The sequence below is a fragment of the Notolepis coatsorum genome, assembly GCF_963971535.1.
Source record: "Notolepis coatsorum genome assembly, chromosome: 3".
NCBI lineage: Eukaryota > Metazoa > Chordata > Actinopteri > Aulopiformes > Paralepididae > Notolepis > Notolepis coatsorum.
In genome coordinates, this window is record NC_140167.1 from 156,403,422 (window position 1) to 156,420,854 (window position 17,433).

At 42.9% G+C, this 17,433-nt stretch overlaps 2 protein-coding genes across 4 annotated transcripts in view; one reads left to right on the forward strand and one right to left on the reverse strand.

Moving 5' to 3' along the window:
* The window catches only part of fmnl2a (formin-like 2a), a 286,333-nt gene extending 281,463 nt beyond the window's left edge, over positions 1–4,870 (forward strand). Inside the window, 1 exon segment of the mRNA XM_084310737.1 lies at positions 1,309–4,870. Coding sequence (XP_084166863.1) covers positions 1,309–1,418 — 110 coding nt within the window. The 3' untranslated portion in view covers positions 1,419–4,870.
* A 149-nt stretch (positions 4,871–5,019) lies between these two features.
* The window catches only part of prpf40a (PRP40 pre-mRNA processing factor 40 homolog A), a 123,620-nt gene continuing 111,206 nt past the window's right edge, over positions 5,020–17,433 (reverse strand). For 2 of the 3 annotated variants that reach the window (XM_084310734.1, XM_084310733.1), the window contains exons 23-26: positions 15,225–15,318; positions 12,453–12,514; positions 12,203–12,358; positions 5,020–6,420 (exon numbers count right to left, since the gene is read on the reverse strand). In XM_084310734.1, coding sequence (XP_084166860.1) covers positions 6,331–6,420; positions 12,203–12,358; positions 12,453–12,514; positions 15,225–15,318 — 402 coding nt within the window. In that variant the 3' untranslated portion in view covers positions 5,020–6,330. Of the gene's footprint in view, positions 6,421–12,202; positions 12,359–12,452; positions 12,515–15,224; positions 15,319–15,610; positions 16,132–17,433 lie in introns of those variants that run through there. The other variant, XM_084310736.1, reaches the window with a different exon arrangement.

Below are 17,433 nucleotides of genomic sequence, written 5' to 3' on the forward strand. Positions count from 1 at the left end.
ACCCATCAGTTTCCCACCCCCTAATACGGCCAATGTGTATTAGTATGAACGACCAGCTAAACTGAAAGCAATGTGGAGCGCTGGGCTCGAACAGGCGAGCCCAGCGTCTCCGCATTCGTGGCGAGCGCCTTGCCCACTACGCCACGTAGCCGCCATCCATCACCTCCTCTTATAAACATCTTCCTTCACCTCCTCTCTACCCTCTTTTAAATGTCTTCCATCACCTCCTCTACCCTCTTATAAACATCTTCCATCACCTCCTCTTATAAACATCTTCCTTCACCTCCTCTCTACCCTCTTTTAAATGTCTTCCATCACCTCCTCTTATAAACATCTTCCTTCACCTCCTCTACCCTCTTATAAACATCTTCCATCACCTCCTCTTATAAACATCTTCCTTCACCTCCTCTCTACCCTCTTATAAACATCTTCCATCACCTCCTCTTATAAACATCTTCCTTTACCTCCTCCTCTCTACCCTCTTATAAACATTGCATGTCTTTTATGATTAAAAGGAGAAAGAAAACTCAGCATTCTTATGTTCTGTTTTTCACAACTTCCAGTACTTTTTGGAAATCCAGCTAACGGTACGTTAATGTGTTACTCGTGTTAACATGCTGTGTGGAAGATGCACCTCTAGGGGGCAGTAGCTGCTCTTTTAGTTTGAACCAGATGCTGAACGTAGGCTCCTGTAGAGAAGTGTTGTGGTGGAGTCTCTCTGTCTAGAACCTCACACTCTTGGACATACAGTATATAAAGGCTAGATGACTCCAATGGAGACCAACGTTGCCACATGGCGGCCATCTTGCCACAGGCAGCACGCCCACTCATAACATGAATGTCTATGGTGCATGTACTATTGAAATAACCATGGCTTGCAAAATTTTCAACCGATTTTCAAACGGTTTGGTTTGTTATAAACGTCAGATGTAGTTATCATACTGCACTTATAATGGACTTTCATATGAAAATAATTTCAACATCTCCAAGCATCCTGAATCATAGCCACGTTAATAACGTTTGTAATAAACCAAACCGTTTGTAAATCGGTTGAAAATTTAGCAAGCTATGGTTATTTCAATAGTACATGCACCATAGACATTCATGTTATGAGTGGGCGTGATGCCTGAGTGTGACAAGATGGCCACCGGTGAACTACACTGGAGACTCCCCCTTGCACCATCTAGTTATATATCTATGCTCATGCTGCTTTAGTTAGACTGGCTGCCAGCGCCACTGAGCCTGCAGGCTCGTTCCCCCAGAGGATGAGGACGGGACGACTGACCTCTGACCTCCTCTCTCCCCCAGATCTGAGGAACCAGCCGTACAGGAGGGCAGACGGCGTGAGAAGGAGCGTCAGGAGGCGCTTCGACGACCAGAACCTGCGGCCAGCAAATAACTCTGAAGTGGTCATGTGAATGAGGGAACTGAGCATGTGCAAAGGACAGGGGGAGGGGGGACGGGAGAGAAGAAGGCGATGACGGATGTGATGAAGAGCGAGGAGTGAAGGATGAGAGGTAGCCATGTAGATGTATATGTATATACTACATAAGAATACATTGTGATGTTATTCCATGTCTGTGGCGCTGGTAGCAGGTTCTCGCTTTGTAGGACTGTGGGGAAGGAAAGGAGATGAACTAAAGTGTCTGAAAGGTCTTTGAGGAACCTTGGGGAAGGAAAGGAGATGAACTAAAGTGTCTGAAAGGTCTTTGAGGAACCTTGAGACGAGCCAAGTGCCTGAACTGAGTCTCTTTCTTTTTCAGTGATCTGATGTCATTTTGTCTTGATGATGACTGTCTTTCTTTTTCATTATTATTATTATCATCGTCACATCAAGCAATAGATCCTGTGGAGGGCGGGCTGTAAGACGTACAGCTGCCGGACACTTGTCTTTAACTGTATAAGACCCCTGTGACGACGTACAGCTGGACACGGCGTCTGTAGCAGGAGACGCTTCCTGGGAGAATCTGTGTAGAATGTACCGGGACGATGTTCCCCCACACACAGCTGTTACTATTCCTCTTCCGGTCGGTGATGAATATGGAAGATTCCATAGTATCTCATTACATTACATTCCGGTTCCGTTTCCATTCCCACTGGAAGACAGCTGTGCGCTCAACCAGCACTTTCTTTATTTTTTATTAAGATTTCATTCTTTCGCTTTTCAGTTTATTTTCTTTTTACTAAAAGAATGGCTGATCGACTCTTCAAAAACGGGACACGTATTAGTGTTTTTAAAGAAAACGGTAGTTTGTGATCCAAAACTAACGAAGCTCGACGCAAGTACAAGGTAGACTTGTGTACTACTATGTCGTGTAATACTGTATGTCGACAGTTAATATCAAAGATACTACAAGTATTGAGACTGAAAAAAAATAGACGCGATTATAAAACGAGACCAGGCTAATGTGAACCGTGTAGCTTGAACCTCTCTCCACGCTAGCTTCCATTAATAACATCTCACTCATCGATTGCCACGGTTTCCTGGACCAGGCCGTCAATTCCTAGCTCTATTCGTGTAGAACTAGACTGTGTGCTCAAGTAGAACTCAAGTGCCGTCGTCCGTTTGAAGCGCTGCACCAGCAGGGGACCGTGTCCGTCGGACCGTACCGGGAGGTTCCTGAATGAGTTTGAGTAAAGAACGCGTTACGCGGCAGAAGGCTTTTGTCCAAAGTGCAGAGAATGTAGGAAGACGTTGAGGCTTTATACTCTTATTGCGAAAACTGGATCTAACTTAGAATTATTTTTAGCTCTGAACACTTTTAAAAAGGCCAATCAGTATCTAGGCAAACTGTGTCTACTCACTTATTGTATTTTAATGTATAGTATTTAACCACTGGTTCCTTGTTTCAGCCGTTTTTCCCATGTCGCTCCATTTGACACAAGCTTCCATTGTTTCCGGGTCTTTAAAGCACCTCGTTAGTCACCTGGCTTTCAAAGTTCAACAGTTTTTTTTCTAAATGTACAGATATTTTGCTATAAACCCCCCCTTTTTTTTTTTTCTTAATTCACTACATTACTGGAAGGTTAATATTGTACATATTGTTTAAACAAAATTGCAATGCCCTGTGCTTTACAATTTGAATGTTATTTTAACTTATCGTTTTATTTTGTTTCCATGTTGTATATTTAATGAAGCCTCAACAGCGGTTTAACCCTTTCACTACCACTACAGAAGGTTAACCCTTTACTATCACACTACAGACGGTTACATTTCTGTAGTGATAGTAAAGGGTTAACCTTCTGTAGTATGGTAGTGAAAGGGTTAAAGCATTAACAGAGGAGGGTCTGTCACAGAGCAACGTCACCAGCTACATGTATACATTATATTCAGATTTATCTTCAACTGTGCAGATGTAGCCTAGTGTAACTGATGCACAATGTAACTAGTGTCGAGTTCTATAGACCTGTTCGCCGACGACGTCATGACAAATACCGGTATGCGTGCGCAGACCCGAAGCAGAAAGGAACGTAATCCTGGTCGGAACAACGGGGCAGACTACAATATATTTGCATTTGTTAGCCATGCTAGCGCTCTAAACAATCAATCCATGCCAAAGCTAGATGTGTAAAAGGTGAAAGACACACTCACAGCCGTGCTGATTTGGCAAAATGACATACAGCCGTTTTCATTTGAAACTACTTTTAGTCAGGGGAGTGTCATGGTTTCTCCAGAGCCCTGTTGTACTTCTTTTTTTTTTATCCACTTTTTCTCCCATTTTCTATATTTTCTCCCATCCCAATTTCGTATCATCCAATTCAACCCTCCCCTGTCACGAACGCTGTTTCTTGCCTCCCACAAGCCAGCTGCAATGTGGACTAAGTCATACATAGCACAAGTCCCCTCCGGTACTTGAGGTAACAGCAGTCGCATCTTTTCACCTGCGCAGCTCGATCTCTCAGTGGCGAGGAGTAACGCGTGGGAGGCTCACGCTGCCCCCGACACTTCCTGATTCTACTGCGCAGGCGCACCAACCGACCTGTAGGAGTCGCTGTCCACAACGCCCGATCCCCACCCATCAGTTTCCCACCCCCTAATACGGCCAATGTGTATTAGTACGGACGGCCAGCTAAATTGAAAGCAATGTGGAGCGCTGGGCTCGAACAGGCAAGCCCAGCGTCTCAGTCATTCGTGGCGAGCGCCTTGCCCACTACGCCACGTAGCCACCCTGCCCTGTTGTACTTATTTTGGTGCTGCAGGTCCGAGGCGACATAGGGTGTTTTCACATTAGGAACGGTTGGCTCTGTTCCGTTCCAGAGAACGATAGTCCCCCCGCCGGCCAGCTTTCACACTACCAATCTCATTTCGTTCCCGAGCACACTTGAGGGAGCAACACCCCGATACAGCAAGTGGCGGTATGCACCTAGTTGGTTTGCGATCCGCCAATGAACACAAGAGTACACTTGCGTCATCTAGTATGCGACAAGTTGTTAGAGAAATTGTCAACCTGTACAATGGAGTCGTCCTTCGCATCAAGAAATGCCTTTGTTATGCTAAGATGCTACTCGCATTCGTCAATAAGGTGAGAAACTGACCTATTCTTTTGAATTCCACAATGGGCAGTCGAATAGTTATGACGTCGTCACGTTGTTACAGCAAGCCTCTTCCGTGTTTTGGTACAGTTGTGCTCACATTTGCAATCGTTCCGTGCCCGGGGACGCTGATTCGTTCCCCAGACCACCTTTTCATGTGGACACGGAATGGTTATCCGTCCCCGGGGACGGAACGCAGCGTTCTCACTACACTACTTTTGGGGCAATAGTGCTCGGAAACGGCCCCGGATGCCTAGTGTGAAAGCACCCATAATAGTCACGTGACTCGGTTGGTATTGCCGATTGGCTCAAACGCGGTACGTTTGTAAACGGTGAACAGGTCTATTAGCTGGGTTGTGATGTGTTCGGCGGCTTCGGGAGACACTCTGCTCTGGGCCACAGGTTTTCCACTAGGGGTTGGTTCACCTTCAGTTCCATCAAGTCCAAATATAATTCAGAAAAAAGATCCATGGTGCTCTTCTGTCCGAAAGTTGAAAAGCCTTTATTGAGATACTATTTCATAGTGAAATTCTTAAAAGATATGGACAGTAGATGTGCATTAAAACAAACAGGCTTCTTCAGAGCCTTTCCAAATATACATTTCAACTGCAAGTATTTTTGATATAACATACATTCTCAAATCTTTATAGATTGGTTATAAAAAAAAACTTGATAAAAACTGAAAGTTTTAGAACCTACTCTCCACTAAAGCATGTACTACAAATTCATCTCTTATTTCCTATGTGAGTCCCACGGTCTGTCAGCTTCCAACTCTGACTGGATAATACTGGCATGTTTATGTTTTCCTCATCAGACATGTATTTTAGGCATTGTGTGCTTATTACAAAATACTTTACATAACTTTATTTTAAGTTAGGTGATCTGAGATTTGCAATGAACATGATCAAATAAACTATTTACACTAAATATAAATGTTGTTTGTTGTCATGCTATGAGTTGTTGAAAGCATTGCTTTCAAATGTGAAATAAAATATTGATACAAATTAAGACTCAATGGAAATAGTATTTTATTACATGTCTCTAAGGATTTTTTTTTCATTTTATAATTTTTTTTATAACAAATGCTCAAATCAAGATCTTGGACATACAGTTCCGATTAAGTTAAAAAAAAGCAACATTTTAACCAGAAATATTGACTAGTCAACTAGAGTTTCCAAATCTTTTTCCTAAACAGTATTTCTAGATCCGCCAATTTTTGTTGTGGTCACTATGGCGATATGATATTAATTCAATATCAAAACTGGGCAAAAAAAACAAACATGTACAACAGACTAAAAATATATCTGAAGCAGAATGAAGGCAACAAAAAAAAGGGCTTTCTGACATCAAAGTGTACAGTAGCACACTGTCATCATCATACAATAACATACATGGTTTCTTAAAGCTCAATCGGGGACCCAAATGAGAGGCGCCTCTACGAACGCGCTGGACGTCTAACTCGTATTGAAGACGGCAAACTGATGCTAGATCAGATTTGATCTTCAACGGCTAGTTTGACAGTTTGATCTGAATGTCATGGCAGTTCAGGAGTGGGGGGCAGGACACGTCGCAAACACATTACTATTTTAGTCATGTGACCCACTAGAAGGCGGCCTTCTTTTTGGGTCCCCGACCCTTAGCTTTAAGAAACCAGGTCACGGGGGAGATGTCCACACAGTGGATCCAGCGTGGCATGTGTGTGTGTGTGTGTGTAGTACAGTCAGGTGAGCATGGAGGGGAATGCATGTTGGCTGAGGAGGAGAGAGAGACAGAGGGAGACAGACAGAGAGAGGACAATCACGGTGCATCCAGTTGTTCCAGCAAAGTTCTCCTCCTCTTCTCCAGCTCTCCTTCACTGAGCTCACTGCCTGATGTGTCCCAGCCACCCTGGAGGAACAGAGACAGAAACATTTGGTAAAATAATAATAATAATAAGGTTTGTATAGCTATTTTTGAATATTACAAATGTGAATTATTATTCATATTTATTTTTTTATAATACTGTTTGAGTCTTAACACATTCAGTGCAGTTCACGAGAATTCTCGTTTCTGGGCCGCAACCGTTCAGTGCCATAAACGAAGATTCTCGTTTCTGGGTAGTTTTTACTTTTTTCCCGATTTGAATACCCTATTCAATCTCAGGGAGCTGTGTGTTATCTGAAAAATGCATACTGGGAATCCGAAGGTGCAGTACCGGCCGCATCCTACCAGGCGGCAGTATCGAGCGAATCTGTGTTGGATTATGTTGGCGAAACGATGGACATCAATACTTGGAATGGCGATCAGATAATTGGAATATTCTTTTCGGGGTACATCCTAGTCAAGGTAAGGGCTATATGGTATCAATCTTGCGTTGATCCAAGAATGTTGTCATTGCGATCCGAGCGTATGTGTGTAACGCTACTCCATAACGTATTCCGTTGGTGACGATCAAAGCATCGAAAAACTACCCCCCCCCCCCCCCCCCTTTCATGCATTCATGATGGAACATAATACCGATCATATGCATTTGATTTTTTAATCGTAGCATGTGTAGGGACAAAACGCGAATGGATTTGGTATAATACACATTGCGGCTTATAACCAGCCTCTCAGGAATTGGCCCGGATCATTCCGAAATACCACTCCTATTCACCACGGTATAAAACGAGAACGTATGGTATGAATGGATTTTTTTTCTTCTTTTTTGCATCTTGACCGGAAGAAACCCAGTGTCAAATGACTATAGTATTGTATCCATAGCTATAATATAGTTATAGCTCTACAAACAAGGTGACTGACTACATTGGTTTAATGGGTGGCATGAGCATAGCCGCTTCCCGGAAGAGGCGTGGCACAGAATGTGTTAATTATGTTAAGAATATAGGACAGGCATGTATAAGCATTATGCTTCAGCCTGTACTTTTTCAGTCACTGCTAAATCAAAGATTGTTGAATGATTGTGCATATTGTATTGTGTGTGATGACTGAATAAAACTACTAAAAATAAAAATAAAAAAAGTTTTATTTACATTCCAATTGTGGCTATGCGATAGAAAATAGTGAAATAATCTGCACTAACATTTAATAATAATGAACAGTCATATTCTGAGCTTTTGCATTTTAGAAAAGTCCCGAGTATTAATATGACCGAATACCATCCAGCCCATTAAATAAATGATTAATACTCATATGGTCTACTCTCTAATCCTAGTAATCACAACTACCTACCTCATACTATAGACCAGGGGTGGCCAACCTTTTTTGAACCAAGATCTACTTTTTTTATTTACCACCTAGCCCGAGAGCTACCAGCCAAAATTGTATATTGTAAGCCGTCATTTGAGGCTTTATAAAAGCAGCATAATGAACACAAATCTGTCAGTGCCGAGTCCGACCTCATCTTAAATAACAAACAGCATTGCTTGTTGTAGTTAACAAGGAGAGGAAGAGTTGATTTAGCAAAAAAAAAAATCTTTTTTCTTTTTTTAATAATCACATTTTATTAATCAAGATCTACTTGAAATCAGCCCGCGATCTACCTGTCGATCGCGATCGACTGGTTGGGCACCACTGCTATAGACCCATATAACTCTGATAGCAGGTACAACAGTGCTGTATACAGGGATTAAAGCAAAAAAAAATATCTCCTGACTGAACTTTTTTCAGGCCAAGTCATATTCTTATTTTAACCTCCACTACTATTTTATTTAATAGCGTTAGCGTTTTAAGGGAACTAGATCATTTTGAACATCTTTTCTATTGCCAGTTTGCTTTTACGTAATATCAATGCTGTTTTCAATTCATTAAATTAACTGATGCAAGGGTTGACTGACTTTGTCATACAAATAAACAAATCTACATACTGTAACTTTTCAGTATTGTGTATAGTTCAAATTCAGTATTGTGTATAGTTCAAATTATGTATTGTCTATAGTTCAAGTTATGTATAGTTCAAATTATGCAGGGCTCGAAATTAAATTTTTTACTTGGTAGCACTGGTGCTCCCAACTTCAAAAAGTTGGGAGCACCAGCAAAAATGTAGGAGCACCCACCAAAATGTAAGGAGCACCAACAATATATATATAAAAATTACAATATAACAGTACTGTAATGCAGTAAAACAGTGAAAGTAGCTTTAAACTATAGTATAGTGTAGACCTAGTAGTGTAGCCTATAGTGTAACTAGGCATGTGCCGGTATGACATTTTGAGGGTACGATAACCTTGGGCAAAATTACCACGATTTCACGGTATTCGGTACATAAAAAATCCCCCATTGAACAAAGTATTTTATTACAGTGCACAATAAGCTTTTCTGTAAGTGTTATTTATGAATGTGTGAAGACTGTCTCTATTACACACAGAGGGAACTGTCTGACCACTTTAAAACTAAGTACAAAATATAAAATACTTCCAAATAAACTTTCATGATTATGAATATGTAGGCTACATGTCAAAAGGGCATTTTGCTAATGTAATCTACTTGCAAAGATGTGTTATAATATAGCCTAGTACTATTCTTACTATATTAAACTTTGGATTCATCGTTTGTGGTGGCTCAACATTATTCACACATGGAACTATGTGTTGGGGATAAGGGTTCCGCACGGACCATATTGTTTGTTACATTGCTGTCGGCAAACTAGCTCAGAGTGTTGATGTTGAGTTGATGTTAGCTGCTAGCTGGCTACCCGAATCCACAACAGCCAGGTAGCCAACCGTACAAAATACAGTCTCAGCCAATCACATCGATTTGTACAGTTAGTTAGCTCCATAAAAGTTAGCCAGCCAGCGCAGACCGTATTAGCTAGCTACAGTTGCTAGGTAGCTAACGTTAGACAGCCGAAGATCGGTAGCTAGCTAACGTTAGCCACAGCTGCAAAAACGAATTTCAATTATGTTATGAGCTATCAGCTAGATAACGTTAGACAATGCCTTGTGTATTAAACTAAAGTGAATAGTTTACTGGGCCATTGTTTAATGCTTCAGTGGTGTTAAAAGAGGACCTGCACGCTTGCTATCTTCGGAGCGAATGAGAGGATGTTGACAAGACGGGTCTGTGAGGGGAGGGGGAGGGCACTGCGAGCAGCGTAGCGTGTGTGTACGTCAAGCTCATGTTTGATTGGTCAAAATGCCCTTTTTCATATTTGACGCCTCTGATTGGCTCAATTTAGTTTCAATCTCTATGCATCTACAAATCATATTATACCAGGTTAAAATCAGTCACGACTGACAAATGACGGAACTCCGAATCAAATTGACGGATATCAGTCTCAAGACGGAAGGCTTTAATGCCTGTGTATATACACATTTAGATATTTATATTTACTGCATATATATATCCTATACCTGCATATAATCTTATATACCTACTTATACACCTGCATATAACTATGTATGATTTTTTTTTAAATAGATTTCATGTACCGTACTTTTCGGACTATAAGCCGCGGCTTTTCCCCCCATTTTTCGACCCTGCGGCTTATATAACGGTGCGGCTTATATGTGACTCGACGTGACCAAACCCGAAAATGTAAAAATCAAAATATTGCTTTTTTGACTGCATTGAAATGTTATTTATCTGTTCCCTTATTTGCCAAACTTAATACAACTTGTGAATGAGTTAATTCGTGTTATTTGTCCGACAGTATTGTGTCCCAATGCTAATTACATATGGTAATTAAACATTAAAACACCTGCGGCTTATAGTCCAGTGCGGCTTATATATGTACACATCATTCAATTTAGCTGCTGCGGCTTATAGTCAGGTGCGGCTTATAGTGCGAAAAGTACGGTAGTTGGTAGGGAACCTTGAAGACCCTCTGAACCAGGTCTCTAAAGCCGTATTAGGAAAATAACCCACCTCCTCTTTGAACCAGGTCTCTAACAGCTGTATTAGGAGAACCCACCTCCTCTTTGAACCAGGTCTCTAACAGCTGTATTAGGAGAACCCACCTCCTATTTGAACCAGGTCTCTAACACCTCCTCTTTGAACCAGGTCTCTAACAGCTGTATTAGGAGAACCCACCTCCTATTTGAACCAGGTCTCTAACACCTCCTCTTTGAACCAGGTCTCTTACAGCTGTATTAGGAGAACCCACCTCCTCTTTGAACCAGGTCTCTAACACCTCCTCTTTGAACCAGGTCTCTTACAGCTGTATTAGGAGAACCCACCTCCTCTTTGAACCAGGTCTCTAACAGCTGTATTAGGAGAACCCACCTCCTCTTTGAACCAGGTATCTAACAGCTGTATTAGGAGAACCCACCTCCTCTTTGAACCAGGTCTCTAACAGCTGTATTAGGAGAACCCACCTCCTCTTTGAACCAGGTCTCTTAACAGCTGTATTAGGAGAACCCACCTCCTCTTTGAACCAGGTCTCTAACAGCTGTATTAGGAGAACCCACCTCCTCTTTGAACCAGGTCTCTAACAGCTGTATTAGGAGAACCTACCTCCTCTTTGAACCAGGTATCTAACAGCTGTATTAGGAGAACCCACCTCCTCTTTGAACCAGGTCTCTAACACCTCCTCTTTGAACCAGGTCTCTAACAGCTGTATTAGGAGAACCCACCTCCTATTTGAACCAGGTCTCTAACACCTCCTCTTTGAACCAGGTCTCTTACAGCTGTATTAGGAGAACCCACCTCCTCTTTGAACCAGGTCTCTAACACCTCCTCTTTGAACCAGGTCTCTTACAGCTGTATTAGGAGAACCCACCTCCTCTTTGAACCAGGTCTCTAACAGCTGTATTAGGAGAACCCACCTCCTCTTTGAACCAGGTATCTAACAGCTGTATTAGGAGAACCCACCTCCTCTTTGAACCAGGTCTCTAACAGCTGTATTAGGAGAACCCACCTCCTCTTTGAACCAGGTCTCTTAACAGCTGTATTAGGAGAACCCACCTCCTCTTTGAACCAGGTCTCTAACAGCTGTATTAGGAGAACCCACCTCCTCTTTGAACCAGGTCTCTAACAGCTGTATTAGGAGAACCTACCTCCTCTTTGAACCAGGTATCTAACAGCTGTATTAGGAGAACCCACCTCCTCTTTGAACCAGGTCTCTAACACCTCCTCTTTGAACCAGGTCTCTAACAGCTGTATTAGGAGAACCCACCTCCTATTTGAACCAGGTCTCTAACACCTCCTCTTTGAACCAGGTCTCTTACAGCTGTATTAGGAGAACCCACCTCCTCTTTGAACCAGGTCTCTAACACCTCCTCTTTGAACCAGGTCTCTTACAGCTGTATTAGGAGAACCCACCTCCTCTTTGAACCAGGTCTCTAACAGCTGTATTAGGAGAACCCACCTCCTCTTTGAACCAGGTCTCTAACAGCTGTATTAGGAGAACCCACCTCCTCTTTGAACCAGGTCTCTAACAGCTGTATTAGGAGAACGGTTGAACCCACCTCCTCTTTGAACCAGGTATCTAACAGCTGTATTAGGAGAACCCACCTCCTCTTTGAACCAGGTATCTAACAGATGTATTAGGAGAACCCACCTCCTCTTTGAACCAGGTCAAACAGCTGTATTAGGAGAACCCACCTCATCTTTGAACCAGGTCTCTAACACCTCCTCTTTGAACCAGGTCTCTTAACAGCTGTATTAGGAGAACCCACCTCCTCTTTGAACCAGGTCTCTAACACCTCCTCTTTGAACCAGGTCTTTTAACAGCTGTATTAGGAGAACCCACCTCTTCTTTGGCAGCCTTCCGCTTAGGAGACTTCTGTTTGGAGTCGGAGTGAGGCTTCCCTCTGGACTTGTCGTTCTCCTTGTCTTTCTCCTGGTCCTTCTCACGCTTGCTGTCCCTCTCTCTTCCCTTCTTGTCCCCTTCTGACTCCGGAGACCCCTGGAAGGTCAAAGGTCGGGGTCAGCAAACACACAGCCTACCAGACCCCTACTACCCCTGAAAAGTTATCCACCTTTTAACCTTCTTTACTTACAGACTTGTGGCGTCTCTTCTTCTGCTTCTTCTTGTGTTTCTTGGACTTCTTATAGCTTCTCTCTGGTAACCAGACACACAGGGAAACATCAGAGACATGACACTGTTATGATTTTAAAATAGAGGTGCACGACGATATCCGTAGTATCTCTCAAGCGCTTCCCTCAGCAAATAAACATGTCCTGATACACTTGTTCCTGTAATGCGAGCTTCTCATCTGTCCTGAATGTTGGCATTAGTGCACCTCTAATTTTAAAGGTGCTATAGATAAAACATTTTATGTAGAGTAATCATTAACACATTCGGCGCCAGGCCCGAGATAAGTCGGGTTAACTCGCCATCGCTTGAGCGCCAAACCCGAGAAAAGTCGGGTTTTAATCGTTATTTCTTTTATTCGCTATATCCATTCATAATTCATCCATCCAGTCTGATGTTATCATTGGGAATGGCTCTGAAATCGCAAATGGCCAATACCACCGCCTAATGCCTTGCGGCCGGTATTGCACATCATTGGAAAGCCTCTGGCTTGGGCCTCTGGCTTTGGTTTTCTTTCTCGGTCACGTTATAACACACGGACTGGGGACACTCGAGCACCGCCGGTTCATGTGTTTTGGTGGATGAACGTTGGACACACGACCGCGATCAGTATTTGGAATGGCGATCAGATAATTGGATTATTCTTTTTGCAGTACATCATAGACGAGGTAAGGACTATATGTTATCAATCTTGCGTTGATCCAATGATTTTTCCCCCGCGATGGCAACGTGTATCTGTAATGTATGCCGTTGGTGGCGCTCGAAGCATAGAACCCCCCCCCCCCACCCTTTCGTGCATGCATGATGAAACATAATAGCGATAATCTAGCGTTGATTTCAGATTGATTCAATAATCAGGCGAGAAATGGCACGATTTATAATGAAATGCACTGAAACGCTGTTTGCCGGAGTTCCCTGGGATTACACAGGATCACTCTAAAACTATACTCATATTCACCACGGTATAAAACGGAAATGTATGGATGAAAAGATTATCTGTTTTTTTGCATGTTGACCGGAAGCAACTCACTGACAATCGACGTTGTTATTAGATCCATAGCTATAATATTTAATATAGGTTTAGCACTGCAAATACCGGAACTTATTCCCATTGAACAGAGCGCTGGCACACAACGGCCCAACGCCCATAGCGACCTCTGGCGCTAAACCTGTTAACACTTTGAGCGCCACGCCGTGTTTTCCTTTTTACCCTGTTGATGCCACGGTCCACGGCCCATGTAACGTTACTATCGCCTAATCTATGTTTTAAATTATGCTATGTGTCTAATCTGCCCATCGCTTATCAAAGAATCATTTTCCAGTCAACATTGGCAAAGCAGATTGTGTTTTTATCGCTTAATTTCCTTTTTATAGCATTTTGAAAAGCACTCTGTTTCGAAGAAAAAACAACACATTCCCTGATAATCGCCTTTTACTGGAATATTCCAGAACGTTATCATTTGTCGGTCTATTTATGAATCGTTTTCAAATAAACGCTAGATGGTCGATAGTATATGTGTGCGCACGCACGCTCGTGCGCTGATAATCGCTGCTATTATTTCCTCATGGCTTTTACAGTGAAACAGCCATATCACATATAGTGGAAACGCTTATATCTCGATGAAAACGAGTCTGATTATCCCAACACTGATAACAGATTCCTTACCCAACATCAGATGGTATCCAAATGGTATATTCCAATTCCTGATCACCATTCGAAAAAATCGATAAGTATATTGATCCAACGTGTGTACAGTATAACCCATGCTCGCCGCGGCTCAGAGGCTCCAGAATGAACTCTGGTAACTCCGGCTGCATCAGTGGACTGGAAAATGTGGACTGGAATATTTTTTTCCCCCCATCCATTTTCATTGAGTCCATTCCAAAAGGGTGATTTACCATCTGGGAGACGATAGGGGGCGCTTTTTTCACATCTGATCGCCGGCGGCCCCTGGATATCCAACGGTAGGCTCGGGTGATGCAATATGATTTCAGATCGCTACTAAAAAAAAAAAAAAAAAGCTGAGAAAAGCCGTGACGTGGCTTTCAACGTCACAATCGTAAACCCGAGATTAGCCGCGAGTGGCGCTCAAAGTGTTAAAATACAGAGGGTCCAAAGTGAATGTTGTTGTTTACATATTGCATGCATGCATGTATCCCCCCCCCCCCTACTTCCCATGTGGAATGCACCCGATTGGATAAAGGATAATTATGTTGATGCTCTAGTGCGACATCTAGTGGCTGAGTTACCTATAGCACCTTTAAAAGCACAATTTATTTCACGACAAGTAATAATCCAATTAAAGGGGCAGTTCACCCATAAAGAAAAAAACATTTCCCCCCTCACGCAGAGTGCCATCTACCCATCCAGATAGTTTCTGCGTGATTTGCCTAGTTTTAAGAGATATCTGCTGTAGAGATATCTGAGATATAGAAAATATATTTGAAAAACTCAAAAGCAGCATAAATCACGACCTGGTTACTCAAGATAATACACTGACCTTGTTGTGACCTCATGTAGGAACTAAGTTAATTAGGCATAATAATGTATGGTGGATGTACTTCGGTAGAAAATAGTATTCAAATGTATTTCTTTGCCGTTCTGAGCGCCACAAACAGTGACATTCAGCTCCGACAGACGTCTCTACGGCAGACATCTCCTAAACTAGGCAAACCAGACCCTACTCTGAACTATCTGGGTGGATAGATGCTTGTTTAGAAGATGATGTGAACTGACCAGACTCTCCGCTGGAGGAGCGCTCAGACGGAGACTTGGACTGAGATCTCTTCTTCCTCTTATTATGGTAATCATCATCTTCAGACTCTGAGCCCTGGAGAGAGAGGAGAGAGGTCAGAGGAGAGAGGAGAGAGGTCAGAGGAGAGGAGAGAGGTCAGAGGAGAGAGGTCAGAGAGAGGTCAGAGGAGAGAGGTCAGAGGAGAGAGAGAGAGGTCAGAGGAGAGAGAGGTCAGAGGAGAGAGAGGTCAGAGAGGGGTCAGAGGAGAGATGTCAGAGGAGAGGAGAGGTCAGAAAGAGAGGTCAGAGATAGAGGTCAGAGGAGAGGGGTCAGAGGAGAGAGGTCATAGGACTCCGAGAGAGGTCAAGTTCAAGTTCTTTATTTGTCAAATACACAACAATACATTGCAGGTAATGACATTTTTGTGTTTCGAGGTCAGACTCAACAGTGCACACAGTTAAGAAACAACAATGGATACAAGAATGGTAACAATAAGTAATAGTAGTAAGATAAAATAAAAGAGTACATAGAAAGTGTCTTGCGAAAAAGTGTATGTGCAGGGTGCGTGTGTCTTGTGTGTGTGTGTGTGTGTGTGTTCAAGAGTTTTTAATAGGGCTATCTCCTGTTCTTGTCCTTGTTCATGAGTCTTGTGGCTTGTGGGGAAAAAGCTGTCCCTGAACCGGCTGGTTCTTGTGCGGTAGCAGAGTGAACAGTTTGTGGCTGGGGCGACTGTGGTCTCTGAGAATGTTCTGGGTTTTCCTTCCGTGTAGAGGTCCTCCATGGCTAGCAGCTCAGTCCTGGTGATGTGTGCTGTGCCGACTTCACCACCCTTTGCTGGAGCTGGTACCTGGACTTCCCGTATTCGTCCAGGTCCCCACAGCTGTATAGGCAGCAGTCGGAGCGTCAAGCCTAGGGATGGGAATTGATAAGATTTTATCGATACGATTCCATTATCGATTCTGCTTATCGGTCCGATTCTCTCATCGATTCCCTTATCGATTCCTGATACATTTATACTTTAAATAAATAAATTGGAAATGCAACAGAACTAAGCTGGTTAGAATAGCAACATGCAACTTGACATTTCTGATCGTCATTTATCATTTATTGTTGAGCCCCCATGTCAGAAAAATACAAACAATTTAAAATAAATTAACTTCCGTAATTTTCGGACTATAAGCCGCGACTTTTCCTCCCATTTTTCGACCCTGCGGCTTATATAACGGTACGGCTAATCTATGGATTTTTACAGCTAACTGGGCGCACTGCCTCAGTGACCGTCAGATCAGACTCCTAAATCTGCTGCAGCAGGTCACGCCTTGCCCCTCCTCCTCCGCCTCACATAACCACGTCAACAAACCATTACGGCAAGAGGAGTGCATGAGCAGCTCAGAGCTCCTCTTTCAACATAACTGAAGCATTAAACAAAATGACCCAGTCAACGAACTATTCACTTTAGTTTATTAATACATGAGGCGTTGTCTAATGTTATCTAGCTACTGATAGCTCCTGATATCATCAGTTTGGCATTCGATTTAGCAGGTGCTGGCTAGCGCTGGCTAACTGGCTATCGTTATGAGAGCTAACGTTGGTACCTACTGTACCCGGCGCTGGCTAACTGGTAGAGTTGTTCCGATACCGATACCAGTATCGGAAATGCCGCCGATACTGCCTAAAATGCTGGTATCGGTATCGGCGAGTACGCCGAAAGTCTAGCCTCCGATACCATATGTCGTAATTTATCAACAACACTGCGGTCTGCTGAGTGAGCATTATAAAACAAACGTGTTTTTAATCGACCGTGAATTAAAGTGTCAATGCTGTTTGTCATTTTAACAGCAGATACTTTCTTAATAAATGCCATCGTCCCGAGAGAGGGGTGTTGACGGGGAGCTCTGATGGGTTCGCTTGCTGGTGTTATTTAGCATTAGCTGAAGCGCTAACCGAAAGCTAGTTTTAGCTTTAACGTTACCTTGGCTAAAGTTGGGGCTATTCATAATCCAGCAATAATGGCTGCAGACCTGCAAGCAAAGTACAGCAAGTTGGCACAGGAGTATTGGAAGGTAAATCACTTTTTTATCAGTAACGTTACATTGTTTGTATTTCCATCTAACGTTAGCTAACGCTAACCTAGCTCACGCTAATGTGGCTAACTGATCGACCTCTCGCACACAATTACTGACATGTTGCGGACAGCCATATCGGTGACAA